Here is a 20,815-nt window from a genome sequence, read left to right on the forward strand (position 1 = left end):
TGGCGGGTGTAGGACATACTTGTGGGGGGGGGGGGGAGGCAGACACTCATGGATTCTTGGCTGTGCATTCCCCACAAAATCAGAATCCAACAGCAATATGCTCTAAGCAATTCAATATGTAATTTCCCTCTTCCAACTTCATGCACACGGATAAAAAAAAAACCATCAGCTTGTGGGTGCCAAACCTGATTATTGTACACTGATTTTGGAACTTGGATGATGCTGACAATTATATCATGACTTTTCTTCAATGAATTCAAGATGGTGAATGTGGATCCTCTCCACACATCTTATTCTCACAACAGCCCTGTGAGGTAGGCCAAGGCAGGAAAGAGAGGCTCTCTCATAGTAGCATTGAGTTTTATGCTCAATGGGGATTACAAGGGGATCTCTGGCATCCTAATGAAACAATCTGATCACTGCAGTAGCTCTTCTTAAACTTTCTGATAAGGGATACTAGGAGAGTGTCTATCCAAGTGTTTCTCAAACTGGGGGTCGGGACTTCTGCTGGGAGGGTCACGAGGGGTGGTCAGAGGGTTTGCCAAAGACCATCAGAAAACACAGTATTTTCTGTTGGTCGTGGGAGTTCTGTGTGGGAAGTTTGGCTCAATTCCATCGTTGGTGGGGTTCAGAATGCTCTTTGATTGTAGGTAAAGTATAAATCCCAGCAACTACAACTCCCAAATGTCAAGATCAATCCCCTCCCAACCCCACCAATATTCAAATTTGGGCGTATCAGGTATTTGTGCCAAATTTGGTCCAGTGAATGAAAATACATTCTACATATCAAATATTTACATTATAATTCATAATGGTAGCAAAATTCAGTTACGAAGTAGCAATGAAAATAATATGATGGTTAGGGGTCTCCACAACATGAGGAACTGTATTAAGGGGTCGCGGCATTAGGAAGGTTGAGAAACACTGGTCTATGTCAATGTACAAGGAACCGATATTCTATTTCTGCCCATTGACTCCCATAGTTTCTTTCTTCCCTGGAAACTTGCTGCAGACTGGCCCTGTGCCACGGACCACCACTGTTGGATAGCATCCCACTACAGTACAATGGGAGAGTTACTTTGGTAATAGACACTATTAGCCAAATGGATTATTAGATTAGATTCATGGAGAGAAAGAGAGACTCTACAGGTAGCCTGGAACAGCAGCAGCACAGATGCAAGCTGAGCACAAGTAACATTGGCACTGTTTGGCACAAGGTTTGGCTGTGCCTGCTGCTGTTGTTTCTTAGGGTTGGCGTGATTCCCAGCCAAGTATGGAGCTCTGGGCAACCTGTTTTTTCCCACGGGACTCAGTCCAGGCCCCCTGTAGCGAAAGTCCCAGGGCCTGACATTTTTTCCTGCCAGTCCTGTATCTCTACTTCTGTGAGCTTTTTAGGGAAGGGCCCAGCGCATACTGATTTTGGGCTTCCCTCTGCTGGTTGTCACTAGTGCGCGCTGCAGCACAGAAAGAAAAAGAGTGCAATGCCAGGCTAGACTTAGACCTAATGATCCAGGACTTCTGGGTGAGCAACAAATAGGCAGGGAAAGACTAAGGACTTTATCACACCAGCCCACTGTATTGTCACACTTAGGAATGGATACATGTCAATGTTCTAGCATTTGGTATTGCAGCTTTCTACATTAGCATAATTGAGCTGTTTGTGAAATATCGGTCCTGCAATTTGCCTTCCGTGCAGTCTCTATAATACTACCTTCCTTCCTTGTGTCTTAACCAATGTGCTTTGCATATTAAGCAGAAGGTACCTATTGGCTGCTGAACTTACTGACTGAAAGGTCAGCGGTTTGAATCTGGGGAGCGGGGTGAGCTCCCGCTGTTACCCCCAGCTTTTGCTAATCTAGCAGTTCAAAAACATGCAAATGTGAATAGATCAATAATACTGTTTCCATGGGAAGGTAACAGTGCTCCATGCAATCATGCTGGCCACATGACCTTGGAGACGTCTATGGACAACGCCGGCTCTTCAGCTTAGAAATGGAGATGAGCACCACCTCCCAGAGTCGGACACGACAAGACTTAATGTCAAAGGGAAACTTTTACCTTTACCTATTGCACTGAGGGTAGATATAGTAGAATAGGGAAGCATTGATAGGTTTTACCTCTTGTTTAAAAGGGTTGCTGTTATTCAACATGAGACTCCCTCCCAAAAGATCTATAGTTCACCAAGGGCTCCACAACACACACACACACACACACACACACACACACACACACACACTAGAGAACATAACCTTTTAGAGAAGAGCCAAAATCTCCTCTGGTAGTATACAACCAAATATACCATAATTATGCTAGGCAATTGTTTCAGTTGTTAGACTGAATAACCAGTAATCTCCAATCTGTCAGGAAAAACAGAGATTTGCCACCGCATTAAACCAGTAGAGCTTTAGAAGCGTTTTTATCAGTGCCCCAAAAAGTTATCTCCCATAAAACAATTTTTTTTCATATAGTGCACTCAAGAGACAAAAATGAAGTAGACCTTGATGGAAATAACATACTTGATTTACTCACAACTTCCATGTGTTCAGCATAAAGATAAAGGTTTCCCCTTGACATTAAGTCTAGTCATGTCCAACTCTGGGAGGGGTGTGTGTGCTTATCTCCATTTCTAAGCTGAAGAGCCAGCGTTGTCCGTAGACACCTCCAAGGCTATATAGCCAGCATGATTGTATGGAGCATCATTATCTTCCAGCTGGAGTGGTCCCTATTGATCTACTCTGCATATTTTTAAGCTGCTAGGTTTGCAGAAGCTGGGGTTAATAGCAGGAGCTCACCCGGCTCCCCGAAGTTGAACCATTGACCTTTCGGTCAACAAGTTCAGCAGCTCAGTAATTTAACCTGCTGCGCCACTGGTATACACAGGTATAAAAACATATTAGTCCAGTTTCAAATATTGTTGAGATGGTTCCCTGTGCCTGCCAGCCAGGGCATCTTTCTTGTAACAAAACAATTATCAACAGATCACATAGTCAGGAGAGAAACAGCATGTGGTCTGCAGCCCCTTTTAAAATGTCTCAGAAACAATAGAGTAAAGGAAGCTGCACACCAGAAAATACATAGGGGAAACAGTAAGCAACAAGTTTTTTTCCCATGTCAGGAGTGACTTGAGAAACTACAAGTCACTTCTGGTATGATCGTACAAGATCATAGACAAACAGACTGCTAGAGAAGGTTTGATGGAGGTTGTCATTTCCAACAATATATATGTTCTTTGAACCTTTGCTGCTTCACAGCAGTGGAGATTGGGAATGGACTAGTGGCAGCAGCTTCCCCACAAAGACTTTTTTGTTTCAACCCTTTAATAAAATGTATCTTTTTATTCTCACTTTCTGTCTACTTTGTATTTTTACTTCTATCTCTGTATATATAATGTGTTTGTTGCCAAAATGTAAAAGGCAGAACCCAGACTGTCCTTTAGCTGGTGGAGGACAGGCACTACAACCCTGCTGCCTGGACTATTTTCCTCTAACTTCAAAATATATCTCCTGAAAATTTAGGTACTGTATAGGAAAGTCTACCACTCAATGGCTGACATTGGTACTGCAGACTGCAAATGCACACATACATTACACTGTATTTGAATTGCCATGGGCCCTTGCTATTCAGAGTTTAGTCCTAGGACCCCTGTGGATACCAAAATACACAGACGCTCAAGTCCCATTTTATACAATGGTGTGGTAAAATTATGTCCCTTATATGCATATAAAATAAAAAAATTAAAAGTTTGCTTTTTTGGAGTTTTTAACATATTTTCAAGCCGTGGATGGATGAATCCGTGAATGAAGAATCCATGGATACAGTGGGCTGACAGTATTTCTTTATCCTTAGCTGCTCTTTAGAACTCAAAATGCCAATTTCCAGACATGTAAGTTTTATGGTCTTGTGGGGCTGACAGATAAGTAAAGGTAAAGATTTCCCCTTGACATTAGGTCTAGTCGTGTCCAACTCTGGGGGGTGGTGCTTATCTCCGTTTCTAAGCCGAATAGCTGGCGTTGTGTGTAGACACCTCCAAGGTCATGAAGCGCCATTACCTTCCCGCCAGAGCAGTACCTATTGATCTACTCACATTTGCATGTTTTTGAACTGCTAGGTTGGCAGAAGCTGGGGCTAACAACAGGAGCTTACCCCGCTCCCTGATCTGAACCGCCAACCTCTTGGTCAGCAACTTCAACAGCTCAGCTGTTTAACCTGCTGCTCCAGGTTGACAGATAGATACACACAAATCCGTAATAGACATTGATAAGTTAACAACTTTAAGACACATTTTTAGAATGGAAATCTTTCTATCAATATATATCTGAGGGAGAGAAAAAGATTGTATGTACAGGTTTGGAGATAGAAACCATTGGGATATTCATCCATTAGTATAAAAACAAACAGAAGGAAATAACTTATTGGATGTCAGATGGAAGCAAAAATGTTAAACTATAGAGAAATTGACAAATGGAAGCAGGAAATCCTATTTTAAAACTAATAATGCAAATATGTGTTTTAATGTTTAGTTAGATTCGGTTGGTGAGAGAAATTGATCACTTTATTATATAAACTTTTTTACGTATCTTTATTTTGATCTATGTAAAGGCATTTTTGTTTTCTTTTTTGTGTGTTTTCTGTTTAAAGGTTAACTTAAAAAAGAGACATCCATACATTTGTATTACTGGTAAGGGCTTGTTTGGTCTCAATACATTGATAAAGAGGAATGGTTGCTATATCTATATCTATAAAAAGGTAAAGGTAGTCCCCTGACATTAAGCCCAGTCATGTCTGACTCTGGGGTGTGGTGCTCATCTCCATTTCTAAGCCGAAGAGCCAGCGTTGTCCGTAGACACCTCCAAGGTCATGTGGCTGGCATGACTGCATGGAGTGCCGTTACCTTCCCACCGGAGCGGTACCTATTGATCTACTCACATTTGCATGTTTTTGAACTGCTAGGTTGGCAGAAGCTAGGGCTGACAGCGGAAGCTCACGCCGCTCCCCGGAATCGAACCTGCGACCTTTCGATCAACAAGCTCAGCAGCTCAGTGCTTTAACCCACTGCGCCACCGGGGGCTCTATCTATATCTATAGATATATAGATATAACCAGGACATACATCTACCTTCCAACCTTACTTTGCTCAAATAGACTGATGGAAAACTGTCAAACTATTTTTATGTTGGGTTGCTGTGAGTTTTCTGGGCTGTATGGCCATGTTCCAGAAGCATTCTCTCCTGGCGTTTCACCCACATCCATGGCAGGCATCCTCAGAGGTTGCGAGATCTGTTGGAAATTAGACAAATGAGGTTTATATATCTGTGGAATAATGTCCAGGGTGGGAGAAAGAACTCTTGTCTGTTTGAGGCAAATGGCCACCTTGATTAGCATTTAATGGCCTTGCAGCTTCAAAGACTAGCTGGCTGTTGCCTAGCTTTGAAGCCATTGAAATCCACAAGCATGCGGATAATTTCAACAGAAAGGAGCAAACTATGATAATGAACAAAATCTGGCTACCAATATTTTAAAAAACTCTAAAATCAGGGTAGTAAATAAAGAGCAAATCTTAAAAAGCAGGGGAATTCCAGACATGTATCAATCAGGGCCAGCTAACACCTCCCAACAAAGGATTCCCTTCAGGTAGCAACCAGCCAGGCTTTGAAGTCGAAAGACCATTCAATGCTAATAAAGCAACATTCATGCGTGCCTCAAGCAGATAAGAATTTTTTTTCTTCCACCCTGGACATTCCACAGAGATATATAAACCCCACTTGCCTTGTTTCCAACAGACCTCACAGCCTCTGAGGATGCCTGCCATAGATGTGGGAGAAACATCAGGAGAGAATGCTTCTGGAACATGGCTATACAGCCCAGAAAACTCACAGCAATCCAGTGATTCTGGCCATGAAAGCCTTCAACAACATATTTTGATGTTCTCCCGAAAATGGAGTTTTACCCTGAAGATGAACATCTCGACTGGACTGTAACAGCTTTTGCAGGCTGATGAAACAGGGAATTAAGACCTAATATTCAAAGGTGTTTTGAACCACTTCCTTCTTTTCAATCCCTTTTCCTTCTGTGTCACTGCTTTCAGGATTATAAACCCGAGGGCAAGTGGGGACTGTCTTATGATTAATCTTTGTAATCTACTGCAGGAGGCATTTTCAGCTGAAGGTGCAAAGTTAAAAAAAAAGTTTTGAATCAACAGACATGTACCTTGGCAACCTCTGTGTTTGGCCTTTGCCTATTTCCTTATGTTCATGAACATACATTTGCTTTCAAAAATGCGCCCATTCCCAACTCACAGAGACTTTATTTACAAAGGGTCTGTGAGTGAGAGCTCAATCATTGAATCTGCTTAATCATTCATACCAAACAGATGTACTCAGAAGACAAAAATGTGGGGAAAATAATGATTTATTACATAGGGAGACAAAAGGGGGACTTTTCTTCTTTTTTAGTGCACTTTTATTATAATTTTTTTTGAATTCACATAAAAATGGACAGTTGCAAAGTCTCTAACTCAGGCATGGGAAAACTTGGACCCTCCAGGTGTTTTGGACTTCAACTCTGACCATTCCTACCAGCCTCAGGCCCTTTCCTTTTCCACCAGCAACAGAACCACCAGCTACAGAAAATCTTGGTGACTGGAAGGTTGGCCGTTCAAGCTGCCTATTGGGGTGAGCTCCCGCCATCAGCCTTAGCTTCTGCTTACCTAGCAGTTCGAAAAAAAGCAATGTGAGTAGATAAACAGGTACCGCTTCCAGCCTCCAGATGCCAGACATGAAAAAGAGGGAAGCCTTTCCTCTGTCTATGTATTGTCTGTTTTCGTTAATTGTATAACAGCATTGAATGTTTGCCATATATGCATTCTGTAATCCACTCTGTGTCCCCTCAGGGAGATAGAGTGGAATATAAATAAAGTATATTATTATTTGAAGCACAAGATTAGTACACAGCAAACAATAACAGTATGCTAGCTGTTGTATTGGATCATACATCAGACATTTCCCAAGTGTCTAGGACTGTGTGATGTATTGGTGAATAATGCGTGCAGATCCGAGTAGGATGGCCTTCTCTAGCTGACAGATGGTAATTTTGTCAGCGCCGATTGTGTTTAAGTGCAGGCCAAGGTCTTTAGGCACTGCACCCACTATGCCAATCACCACTGGGACCACCTTTACTGGCTTGTGCCAGAGTCTTTGCAGTTCGATCTTTAAATCCTTGTATCATTCCAGTTGTTTCTCTTCAATCCTGCTGTCACCTAGGATCACCTACTTTGTTTTTTAACACAATTGTGAGGTCAGGTGTATTATTATTATTATTATTATTATTATTATTATTATTTTACTGACATGAAAACACAGTATGGCACAGCAAACGATATATGTATGCTGGATTTCGTATCACAAAATTTATTTATTTATTTATTATTCAAACTTATATGCCACCACTCCCCTGGGGCTCGGAGCGGCTTACAAGAACAGGCTAAAATCGAACATAATTTAAAAACAATTTAAAAACAGCAATATCAAGGATCAAAGGCCTGTCAAAACAGGTATGTCTTACATGCCCTGCAGAAAGCTGATAAGTCCCGCAAGGCACGGACAAGTTGAACACTTTCTAAATGTGTGATATATTTTCGAATGATGCGTTCAGATCCAAGTAAGATGGCCTTTTGCAGTTGACAGATCATGATTTAGTCAATGTTTATTGTTTCCAAATGCCGGCTGAGATCTTTTGGCACCCAGTGTGCCGATGACCACTGGGACCACCTGTAGTGGTATATGGCAGAGCCTTTGCAGTTCAATTTTGAGGTCCTGATAACAGCTGAGTTTTCCTGTTGTTTTTCCTCAATGTGACTGTTGCCTGGTATGGCGACATCAATAATCCAAACTTTTTTCTTTTCCACAGTCACGATGTCTGGTGTATTGTGTTCCAAATCTTTGTCAGTCTGGATTTGAAAGTCCCACAGTATTTCTGCGTGTTTGTTTTCCACTACCGTTGCAGGTTTATGATCCCACCAGTTTTTTTACTGCTGGCAGGTGGTACTTGTGACATTCGTTCCAATGAATCATTTGGGCCACAGAATTGTGCTTCTGTTTGTAGTCCGTGATTTTCTTGCAGCAGCTGATGATCTGATCAATGGTTTTATCAGCTTCCTTTGGGTCATCAGCTGATTTTTCAATCCTGGCCTTAATTGCATTTGTTCTGAAGGCTTGCTCCTGAGCTGCAAGAAGCAGGCCTATTATTATTATTATTATTATTATTATTATTATTATTCCTACAATGAATGCATGGATACAGGAATCCATAGATGTGGAGGTCCAAGCGTGTAAGCACAAGACCTGTCTAAATAAGAAAGTATTTGCCTGTTCACAAGGGGAAAGCAGAAAAGGCGCTAAGCCAAATTCTCACAGGAGGGAGTTCAACATCCACCAAGAAAGCTCCCTCCTGTATCCTCACCAAATATTCCTTTGATATTGATAGGACTGAGGGAAACCCATTCCTCAAAGATCTTAATAATTGTGCAGGTTCATACAAGGTTCTCCGTGACATTCCTGCAAGCAAGCTATCAAACGGGGTTGGGAAAGAATGAAAACAAAGCAGTCCAAAAATAAAGTTTCTACTACTGTACTTCCTTTTTCTCTCTCAGTAAACTGCCTCTACTCCTTTTGATTTCTTAACTGGTTTCATTTTCCAAGTGGCACACCCATGACTTTGCTTTTCCATTAAGCGGACAGTTGCATTTTGATTGAAAGCCTGCACAGCACAGGAAAAAAGCACTTGAAGCTTGTGTGGATGGCTAAGGGAGTGAAAAAGAGAGACTCTTGAAGCTGCAGGTGAATTTATATATCTATTTCTCTTGTTAAGGTACTATAGTGCTTGCAGTTAGCAACAGGTCCAGCTGACAAAACAGTTTAGAGGAGGAGGAAGTACCTGGGTTGTAATGAGTGGTATTTCTAACTTATGCAGTAACAGCAGACAACTGCAAAGTGAGGACTCAACAGACTTTGAAACAGCTGCACTGTCAGGCTAAGACCAAATAATAAACTTTTCCTCTTTGGTCTGTAAGGGCCCTTCCACACAGCCATATAACCCAGAATATCAAGGCAGAAAATCTCACAATATCTGCTTTGAACTGGGTTATCTGAGTCCACACTGTAATATATTCCAGTTCAAAGAAGATAATGTGATTCAGCTGTATGAAAGGGATTTTAGTGTCTGAGATTGAATGAAATTGAAAGTTAGTTGTACAAAGTAGATTTTTCGGTATTAGACTGTATTTACTGATCTCTGGTAGCATAGCGAGTTAAATCGGTGAGCTGCTGAACTTGCTGACCGAAAGGTCTCAGGTTCAAGTCCGGGGAGAGGGGTGAGCTCCCACTGTAAGTCCCAGCTTTTGCCAACCTAGCAGTTTAAAAACATGCAAATGCAAGTAGATCAATAGGTACTTCTCTGACGGGAAGGTAACGGCGTTCCATGCTGTCATGCCAGCCACATGACCTTTGTGGCGTCTATGGACAACGCCAGCTCTTCGGCTTAGAAATGGAGATGAGCACCAACCCTCAGAGACTGGATTTACTGTCCAGGGAAAACTTGAAAACAGGTGCATGGGAGGAGGATTGAAGTGACGGTTGGCACTTCCAACTTCGTTTTGATAAGGCTTTTTGTAGAGACTGAATTTAAATAGCAATTTAACCAAAACGTTAGTTTTTTGCCCTTGTAAATGCAGCTGGATCAGATTTTAAAGCTTATTAATTAAATAAACATGTAAACTATTTTCTACTAAGTTCCCCATCTTTTCTGGGACATACAAAGCATTTGGTCAGCAACATCACTGATGGGGCGTTTCTTCAGAAAAGAAGGCACCAGAGATTAGGCTGAGGGTTGGTATCATTTGGCATCTGTCATGGTTTATACTTCGGTTTTTATTTTATTTTTTAAAATAAGTGGATTGATACATATATATTTAAATTCATGTTTCAGGTTATGGCAATCTCCTGAACCCCCTTGAGTGTTTTTTCTCCTCCTTTCTGGTTCTGCCAACTTTTTTTGAATATCAAACTATCAGAGGTGCACAAAGTGAAGACCAGCCAGTATTCCTGGTCTTTGGTCTCAATGGCTAAGGCTAATGGGAGCTGCAGTCCAACAACAACTGGAAGGTTGCATGTTGCCCACCCTCTAGACCAGGCATGGGCAAACTTGGGCCATACAGGGGTTTTGTACTTCAACTCCCACAATTCCTAACAGTTAAAGTCCAAAACACCCCGACGGCCCAAGTTTGCCCATGCCTGCTCTAGACCATAGAGCTATGTAGAAATAGTTAATGTGCACATTTTGTAAACTGCTTCCATAAGTTACTCTCAGGATCTTAATATTTGTAGCCTTGGCCAATCCTGTGTTCCATTTTGTTTTAAAATCTGTTAAGGTTTTCTGACTTCTCACTACTGGGGAGGCTGGATTTAGTTGATTTAGTTACTTTTCCTAGTCTTAAGGACGGTCTAATGATTAGATTGTCGTATTTGCCAAGCAGTCCAGCACATGGATTAGACGCTAATCCATGTGCTGGACTGCTTGGCAAACACACTGGCCTGGTTTTGAGAGCATTTAAATGAAGCTCTGCAAAAAAGACACCTGTCCTTCTCTATTAGTGCATTTTGCATGGATTCCAGTGTTGCCATGTCATTAAAATAGCCCCCCGGTGGCACAGTGGGTTAAACCCCGGTGCCGGCAGGACTGAAGATCGACAGGTCGCAGGTTCGAATCCAGGCAGAGGTGGATGAGCTCCCTCTATCAACTCCAGGTCCTCATGCGAGGACATGAGAGAAGCCTCCCACAAGGATGATAAAAAAAATCAAATCATCCGGGCTTCCCCTGGGCAACATCCTTGCAGACGGCCAATTCTCTCACAACAGAAGCGACTTGCAGTTTCTCAAGTCACTCCTGACACACACACACACAAAATTAAAATAGCAATAAAAATAGTAGGAAATAATGACATACAAAGTTAACTAACAGGATTTTTTAATCCAGAAAGCATATCTTGATTTTGCAGTTTTATGTAAGGAAAATTATTTTCTTATGCCATTGTCTATAATGGAACTTTAGCATACTCTGGTTTTCATACCTATGGGGCTCCTGGAACCAAACTCCAATGGATACTAAAGGCCCATTGTACACAGATTGTTGATCTGTATATAAATAATTTCTCCCACATACATTCATTATATCCAGATCAAAGGTATGTATCCAGATGCAGTTATTCACATACAACAAAATATTCATAGAGAAGCCTCTGGATTTAAGTTATTTAAGCTTCATTCAAGTTGTTGCCATATTCAAGCATCTTGAGTAACAAACAGTAGAACGAAGGTATTGTGGGGATGTCTGATGTAAATTTATTTTGTTTTTGAAATTATACTGCTGTTCATAAAATGACTATGGCTAACCCATGCAAAGACAAGTACTAGCAAATTCTTCCTTGCTCTCTGAAATAAAAAAATACAAACTCAACCGTATGTACTCGAATACTCCACTAAAGTTCAATTGAGGGATTAAATCTATATAAATAAAAATGTAATGTTCGTTTGTGGGATTAACAGAACTCAAAAACCACTGGACGAATTGACACCAAATTTGGACACAAGACACCTAACAACCCAATGTATGTCCTTCACTAAAAAAAATGATTTTGTTATTTGGGAATTGTAGTTGCTGGGATTTATAGTTCACCTATAATCAAAGAGCATTCCGAACCCCATCAACGATGGAATTGAAACAAACTTGGCACACAATTCTCCCATGACCAACAGAAAATACTGGAAGGGTTTGGTGGGCAGTGTCCTTTAGTTTTGGAGTTTTAGTTCACCTACATCCAGAGATCACTGTGCTCACAAACAATTATGGATCTGGACCAAACTCTACACTAATACCCCGTATGCCCAAATGTGAACACTGGTGGAGTTTGGGGGAAATAGAATCTTGACATTTGGGAGTTGTAGTTACTGGAATTTATAGTTCACCTACAATCACAGAGCATTCTGAACCTCACCAATGATAGAATTGGGCCAAACCCCCCAAACAGAACCCCCATGTGGGCCACAGCAACGCGTGGCAGGGGACGGCTAGTTTATTAATAAGCAGGCAAACTGAACAGTGCTGTATCAGCACCAAAGGACAACAAAAAGGATATCAATAGAAAATAATTACTGTATCTACTCGTGTATAAGAGAGTAAAATAATAAATGTACTAAAATAATAATAGAGTAAAATAATGTAAATGTAATAACAATAACAACAGAGTAAAATAATAAATGTAATAACAATAACAACAGAGTAAAATAATAAATGTAATAATAACAATAATAGAGTAAAATAATGTAAATGTAATAATAAGAACAACAGCAGAAGCAGCAACAGAGCAAAATAGTAAATAACTTTGACTGGAGTATAAGCTGAGGGGGGCTTTTTCAGTCTTAAAAAGGTTGAAAAACTTGGCTTATACTCGAGTATATACGATAAGTAGTTCCATTATTCAGAGATTAAAAAGACCATTTCTATCCCACAAATGTTGGGCTTGTCAGCACCAGTTCTATAACTCAAGCGGAACCAGAAGTTGAACCTGGATATCCAGTTGATGTTCATAAGCTCCTGAACATTGGGTAAACTGGGCTGGGCTGGTTTAACCCTACATTAAGCAAAACCCTGTTTTGGGATGGATTTGACAGCAGACCATCTCCTAAGTGAACTGGTATGCTGTTCACACAGACCAATAGTGCCATTACTACTTCTTTGTGCTCAGAGATGGACTGAAACATCTGGACACTGGCCCTACAGTCATCAGGTGTGTGCTGAATCTGAGGCAGCTCCAGGGCAGAAATATCCTGGAGTAATGTGCCTGGTGTAGACGTAGCCTAAATCTGGATACAACCCACTGTATGTGTGACATTGTCAGTGAAGTTTTGAAATAGATGAGTACAAAAAGATGCTGCATTGCTTCCCTGAAATTGAGCCATTGGAAGGACTTGAACAAGGTCTTCCCAATGGCAGCTCTGTGTATCTTTGACTCTAGAGTGCTCATTTGTCCATCTTTCCATTCCTAACCAGAGCTTGTTGCATTCTTGTTTTAGGAACAGATGGAATTGCAGCTTGATAGTTTTCAATCGCTTGGCAAGACAGAGAATGATCAAGCCTACACTACATGAAATATAGATGGTTGGAACACAGACCTTCTATCTCATTATGCCCCAAATCAATCTAGTCGCTGTGAGGCTCTGCACTCTGCTATCCCTATTCACGTGGTCACAATGGAGTGCTGATACATTTGGGTTTAGTCGCTGTATTCTTTCTCCAAACAAAGTAGGCCTTGCTCTCTGTACTGGCCGTGCCATCTCCAACCTGAATTCTGCCATTTCTCCTCTGCCCAACTCGACCATCTGGCTCAATGCCTCCCATAATATTGTGGAAGATCTCACCTCTTCAACGTTCCTTCATCTTCCTCACCTTCTGGAACTTTATCTGGACCACAATTACATATCAAGGATTGAATCAAATACTTTTCAAGGCTTGGGAGACCTAGAGGTGCTTGATTTGAGTTGGAATAAGTTGGCATCAGTGGGCCCCTCTATGTTGATAGGCTTGAGAAACCTACATGAGCTGCATTTGGGTAACAACAGAATCATCACATTGCACCCCAACTCCCTCATGTTTCAGGTGTCTCTCCAGAAACTACATCTCCCATCCAATAACCTCTCCGGTCTGCAGGAGATAGCAACAGCCGTGAAAGGTTTACACAACCTCACCTTTCTGAATCTAGATTTAAATCAAATCTCCACTCCATGTATGGGCCCTGACTTGATTACTTTACCTGCTTTGAGAAACCTCAGCTTAAACAACAATGGCATTTCCAGACTAGACTTTTCCAATTGCTCCTTTCCTAATCTTCATCAACTGAACTTAACTCATAACAACATGTCAGCAGTGAAAGCTGGATCCTTTCGAGCCACACCTATTTTGGTGGAGTTATTCCTGGACATGAACCCCCTGCATATGTCCCAGCTCATAAATGTTTCTCTTCCTAATCTGACCATGTTGCATTTGTCCAGTATGGACCCATCATTAAATAATACCATGCCAGAACTTTGCTCTGTCTTACGAAGTTTTCCGTCTTTGACATCTTTGGATATCAAGCACTCCAAGATTAATTACACCCAGTTAAGCCAGCTGGGTTCCTGCTCTAACCTTACATGGTTAGATTTGTCCACCACAGAGTACAGAAAACTTCAAAATGGAACTTTAAGCATGTTTCAGAACTTGGAGTTCCTCTCTCTAGATAAGTGTAAGATTCTAAAGCTCAATCCTAGTGTTTGGGGTGAGGAGATGCGGTTGCGTACACTAATCCTGAAAAGAAATGCTATCTCCGAGTTGCCAGATTCTGTCTTCCGTCCATTGACGAATCTGAGTTATCTGGATCTTTCAAAGAACCGCTTGACCAATCTGCAGCAGGGGTCTTTCTTTGGCATGCCAGCACTACGAACACTCATCCTGCAGAACTGCCAGGTCACAGCAGTTACTCGAGCCACTTTTCATTATGCTCGGAAAATTGAATTCTTGGACTTGAGAGATAACAGCATAAAATTACTCAAGGACCGTGCCTTCCTGCTCAATCACATGGAGACCCTTCTGCTTTCTGGAAATAAAATCCTCACAGTTAAAAGAAATGCATTTCTCGGTCTCACTTCCTTGAGGTTCCTCTTCTTGGATCATAACTTCCTTTACAAGTTGTCTCTGAAACTCTTTGCACCCCTTAAAAAACTGGAAACCTTGGACCTCAGTCACAATTCTCTCTTTACATACCAGCGATTTGATTATCCAAGTCCTTTTGTAGGCCTCTATTCACTTCGTGAGCTGGACCTTAGTTTTCAGATTTCGAGATCACCCATCTGTCCTCCAGACAAACTTTTTGGAGGGCTGGAGCATCTACAATATCTCTCCCTAAAGGGCAACCCCAGTATCTTGTTCCTCAACCTCTCATTTGTCAACCTGACTAGCTTAAATACCCTTGACCTCTCTGAAATCCAGCCATATAAGAATGGCTCCTGGAAACTCCGTCCAAATATCTTCCAAGGTCTTGGCAGCCTACATCAACTTTTGATGGAAGACAGTTCCCTCACAGATCTGCCTGAACGGATCTTTTCTAGTTTGAGCTCTCTGAAACAGCTGTCCCTGAGCAAAAATGACCTGAGGAATGTCAGCAAAAACCTGCTTGGTGGACTCTCCTCCTTAAAATATCTGGATGTCTCTGGCAACCCAATGACATGCTCTTGTGAGAATGCCTGGTTCCAAAACTGGTCTGTATCTGATCCAAATGTTCAAGTGGCATTATTGGGTGCGTACCTTTGTTTTGGACCTGGTGTGACTGATCGACTGTTTATTGATGAAGACCTGAGTTTCTGCTTTGAGAACTGGGGCATATACTTCTTTATTGTCACCACAGTGGTTATTCTCTTTTTACAGCTTACGACTTTGATCAGTGCCAAGTTTGGGTGGACTCTCAGGCATGCTTACTACCTGTTGAAGGGCTGGGGTCAGAGGCAGCTGCGTCCAAAAGGACAGGACTACCAGTATGATGCCTACATTTCTTGTTGTAATCAGGACTATGAATGGGTGGTGAAGAATGTGCTGGAAAAGCTGGAAAAGGAAGGAGAACCCTGCTTCCGGCTCTGTTTCGGGCCTAGAGATTTTGCCCCTGGAGAATATTACATAGACAACATACAGAATGGAATAAGCCAAAGCTGCAAGACCTTGTGCCTAGTGTGTAAGAATTATCTTGAAAGTGAGTGGTGTTCGTTAGAGGTTCAACTCGCTTGTTCTAAGAATTACTACCATGGGCAGGACCCTCTGGTTGTGGTGTTTATGGAGGAAATCCCAAATTACAGGTAAGCATGGAGAGTTCATAAGAAGACAGTAGGAACAAGAATATTGAATGATGAGGCAGAACTTGGATGGGATGGGAGGAGACAAGCAAGGTGATAGGAGATTCCAATGGGAATATTGTAAAAAGAAAAAAGAGTTGGACATTTTGGTCACACAAAGCAATCTCATATAACACTGTGCTGTGATTAATATGATGAATGTAAAGGATAGGGCGCCAGGCTGTGTAGATATCCCACCAATTATTTGGATATCCCACCTTTGCCATCATAAAATGTAGAAGGATAAATCAGTCAGGCTAGGGCAGTGGTTCTCAACCTTCCTAATGCCACGACCCCTTAATACACTTCCTCATGTTGTGGTGACCCCCAACATATAATTTTTCCATTGCTACTTCTTAACTGTAATTTTGCTATTGTTATGAGAGCAATGTCCAGTCTCGATAAAATAGTAAAGAGTAGAGACATCAGACTGGCAACAAAGATCCGCCTAGTCAAAGCCATGGTATTCCCTGTAGTAACCTACGGATGTGAGAGCTGGACCTTAGGGAAGGCTGAGCGAAGGAAGATAGATGCTTTTGAACTATGGTGCTGGAGGAAAGTTCTGAGAGTGCCTTGGACTGCGGGAAGATCCAACCAGTCCATCCTCCAGGAAATAAAGCCCGGCTGCTCACTGGAGGGAAGGATACTAGAGACAAAGTTGAAGTACTTTGGCCACATCATGAGGAGACAGGAAAGCCTAGAGAAGACAATTCTGCTGGGGAAAGTGGAAGGCAAAAGGAAGAGGGGCCGACCAAGGGCAAGATGGATGGATGGCATCCTTGAAGTGACTGGAATGACCTTGAAGGAGTTGGGGGTGGTGACGGCCGACAGGGAGTGCTGGCGTGGGCTGGTCCATGAGGTCACAAAGAGTCGGAGACGACTGAACGAATGAACAACAACAATGAATTGTAATGTAAATATCTGATATGCAGAATGTATTTTCATACACTGGACCAAATTTGGCACAAATACCCAATACGCCCAAATTTGAATTCTGGTAGGGTTGGAGGGGGATTGATTTTATCATTTGGGAGTTGTAGTTGCTGAGATTTATAATTAACCTACAATCAGGGAGCATTGTGAACACCACCATCAATACCACTGGGGCAAATTTCCTTCCAGAAATATGTGTTTTCTGATGGTCTCTGGTGACCCCTCTGAAATCCCCGTATGACCCCCTCAGGGGTCCCGACCCCCAGGTTGAGAAACACTGGGCTAGGGGTTTTAAATATCTTTGCCACCACAACTATAAAGGATCCAGTCAGGGGAAGTTTATTTCTGCTGTCACCTTTTGTGTTCAGGAGCCTTGCTTTATTTATGTTGAGGCTTAGAGATGAGAGTGAGACTTTGCATAAGTTGAAACAATAACTGTTTGTTTATTTGTCTCCTTTGAGTTACATAAGGGTGATGGTTTCAAGAATATATATACAGTACAGATGCTTGGTGGTTACAATGACGGATTTATTCTCTTATGAAGATGTTACTTTAAAAATAGCTTCTGTGTGACTGTTGTTTATGTATTTCTTCTGCCTTTCCTTCATAAAAGGCTTTTATAATATTACTCCTAAAAACCGATTTCTAAAAAAAAACCCTGCAATCCTTAACTGGACACTGAAATCCTGACTACTTTGCACTTTAAAACCTCTCTACTACTAAGTGTCTTATCCAAGCTCTTTGATACCAGCTAAATGCACTAGCAACCCCAGTTAACTGAACAGGAATGTTCCGTTGGCCTCCTCTGACTGTAATTCTTGACTCCGCCCATCTCTCTTGCCTCAGCACCTGCTCATTTGCATCTGGCCAATCAGGCTGCTCCTATGCAAATAGCTCCTCCCCAGGCTCTGCTGCATGATGAGAGCCACAAAAGGGCTACCTAGCTTCCTGGTTTTACAAAATGGCTTTTCACACACTATTATTTATTTACAGCATTTATATACCGCTTTTCTCACCCCAAAGGGGACTCAAAGCGGTTTACACATAGATAATGGCAAAAATTCAATGCCTTACAACTACAACAGTAAAACCACACTTTAAACATAAATCATATTAAAAACAGTACATCATCAAATATCAAACAGTTATTAAAACCATAAAGCAATCCCATCAGTCGAGTCTCTGTTCTAGTCCTTGTCCCACTAAAAGCTGCATACATCTATTGTCCAAAGGCCTGGTCCCAGAACCATGATTTTAACTTTTTTTCTAAAGGTCAGGTGCGAGGGAGCAGATCTTACCTCCTTTAGGAGTGTGTTCCATAGGTGGGGGCCACAGCCGAGAAGGCCCTGCTCCTCGTCCCCACCAGCCGCATTTGCGCTGTTGACGGGAGCGAGAGCAGGGCCTCCCGGATGATCTTAAATTGCGAGATAGGACATAAGGGCAGATACGTTCGGACAAGTAACCTGGGCCCGAACCTTATAGAGCTTTATAGGTCAAAACCAGCACAATGAATTGGGCTCGGAGATGGACCGGCAGCCAGTGGAGCTGGCATAACAGGGGGGTGGTATTCTCCCTGTATGCCTCCCCAGGTAGTTATCTGGCTGCCGCCCGTTGACCTAACTGAAGTTTCCAAACTGTCTTCAAAGGCAGCCCCACCCTTCAAGGTAGGTCACATACCAATTTCCTCAGCTAAATCAGATCCGTCACAATGGACAATGTGAAATATAAAGTTTCCCCCCTTTCTTTCCTCTTAATATTTGGGGGGTGGGGTTTGAAGGAGTGAAACTGATGGACGGACAAGAGAAAATATTACCTCAACTCAAAGAATTTGCTGCTGCATGATGTGATGAAGTCCACCACCTTAGAGAAAGATTTGAAGGGAGGGATTTGACGAACTCGTGAAGAATCGATATGGGAATGGTTATTTAACCAGAAGTCCCATATTCAGAACTTGTATGCCACAGCATACCAGTGTCTAAGGAGCAAGAGTGATATGCTTTCTAGTTATAATTAGTTGGTCATTAAGAGAAAAAAGTTGCTGGATCGGACAGATTTTTGTGTGCTGCAGCAAGCTCTTCTTGATGTTCTTCAATATTTGGGATACGTGTTTTTGGTGTGCATGTATGCATATGTACAATCCCCAGAGAACAGGAAGCTTTAAATTTCAGTCCTACCTTTCTCCCTAGGTTGTCTCCTTACCACCGCTTGAGGAAACTAATTAAACAAGAAAGCTACCTCACTTGGCCTGAAGATCCTGAGGCTGAGGCTGTGTTCTGGACCCGGCTGCGTGAGGCCTTGAGCTCTGGAGGACAAGAACGAGAGTTCAGACCATTCAATATAGTTGAGTAGCTGATGACTGAGAAGAAGACTATCATGGTTTGACATATTATCACTTGGTTTTCTCTGAAATGACAAAGAGCACTTAAGATGAAATGACAGGCAGTACTTGATGCAACCACAAATGGTACTGTTGAGTGCCGTGTTATTTTTGTCAAATCTGGATACTTCATTAGTATTTAAATCTTCTTGCAAAAGAAGCATCCTAGAATCATGACTTGCTTTTCGCATTTTTCTCAGTGGGTGGTAAAAATATCTACAAGAGAACAAAGCTGGACATTTGTTTCTGAGGAAATATTATTATAAATCTACAATCAAGGACCTGGATTCTGTTGCCAGTCCTACCTAAAGTAGACTCATGGGATCAATGGGATTTACCCATGTTTTTATCTACTATTCAACAGTTTATTGAATTGATCTATTCTAGTTGAGACTAACCAACAGGCTTCCAGCCAAGGTTGATTACTTTTAATATTATGATTTGCACGGTACTTGATGGCTGAATGATCGCACAACAGCTCAAAGATCTGAAGATTACATTTATATTTCGGTCAAACTTACACATTTGTTTTCAGTTTTAAAAGATATCCACCTGGGTTGGGGACAAGATGAGTATTAAAGGTGGGAACATAAAAGTACCTGAATTTGATAAGAGGGCTAAGGAAGAAACAGGAGAGTTACAGCGTATATTCTTGATCTAGATCCTGCATTACATAACCTTTGGGCTAGCAGTGACTATCTGCTGCTCAGTGCTTACCATCTATTCTCAATCTGCTGTAAATAGAGTGTGTTCTTTTTTAATTCAAATAAAGGCACTAAAATAACTATTTTCCTAAGTGAAACAAATTGAGGTTGGGAGAGAGTGACATTGGTGTGCATAACAAGAGTATCTCATTAATATATATGTGCTAGACTTCGTTGCTTTGAATTAACATATTGTTCCTGATTTACTTATGTGGAAACAAAGATTCTACTTACGATACACACTCATGTATAAGTCTAGAATTTTTAGTCAAAACTTCAACACAAAAACTGATTTATCTATGTCTGAACCTATCTCCCTCTATGAACCATCAAGGAGGTTAAGATCTTCTGGGGAGGCCCTGCTCTCAGTCCAGCCTGCTTCACAAGTGTGATTGCTGGGGACGAGAGACAGGGTCTTCTCAGTGGTGGTTCCCTGGCTCTGCGCCATCCCTCCTGGCCTTTAGAAAGAGAACAAAGACATAGTTATGGAACCAAGCTTTTGATTAGTAAAGTAACACAGTACAATAAGCAAATATAGAATATATGCAATTGACATTGGAATGGCCCAGTCTATGCACTTGGATCATGTGATTTTAATGTTTTTATTAGCTGTTTTTAATTCTTATATTTCATGTTTTAAATGTCCTTTTTCTTATCTTATAGTGAATTGTCCTATTGTTTTTATGCTCTGTTATATAGTGTTGGCATATGATTTGGTTTATGTTTGTAAGGCATTAAATTTTTCCATTATTTCTGTGTAAGCCGCTTTGAGTCCCCCCAGGGGTAAGAAAAACAGTATATAAATACTGTAAATAAATAAATAAATGGGCCAA

The 20,815-nt window shown here is 41.5% G+C and overlaps 1 protein-coding gene across 1 annotated transcript; it reads left to right on the forward strand.

Annotated features, from left to right (window-relative positions):
• The first annotated feature begins 8,661 nt into the window (after positions 1–8,661).
• LOC132777894 (toll-like receptor 13) lies at positions 8,662–20,748 on the forward strand. Its single transcript, XM_060780427.2, has 3 exons — positions 8,662–8,834; positions 13,125–15,932; positions 19,088–20,748. The coding sequence occupies exons 2-3, from the start codon at positions 13,207–13,209 to the stop codon at positions 19,248–19,250; spliced, it is 2,889 nt and encodes a 962-aa protein (XP_060636410.2). The 5' UTR covers positions 8,662–8,834; positions 13,125–13,206; the 3' UTR covers positions 19,251–20,748.
• The last annotated feature ends 67 nt before the right edge of the window (positions 20,749–20,815 follow it).

Source organism: Anolis sagrei, chromosome 6 (genome assembly GCF_037176765.1).
Source record: "Anolis sagrei isolate rAnoSag1 chromosome 6, rAnoSag1.mat, whole genome shotgun sequence".
NCBI lineage: Eukaryota > Metazoa > Chordata > Lepidosauria > Squamata > Dactyloidae > Anolis > Anolis sagrei.

What these genes read in the sequence shown, in the direction of transcription:
- LOC132777894 (XM_060780427.2), top strand. Translation starts at nt 13,207, where the DNA reads ATGGTTGGAACACAGACCTTCTATCTCATTATGCCCCAAATCAATCTA. An exon ending in GAGGAAATCCCAAATTACAG is followed by an intron (nt 15,933 to 19,087) that starts GTAAGCATGGAG and finishes CTTTCTCCCTAG; the next exon opens with GTTGTCTCCTTACCACCGCT.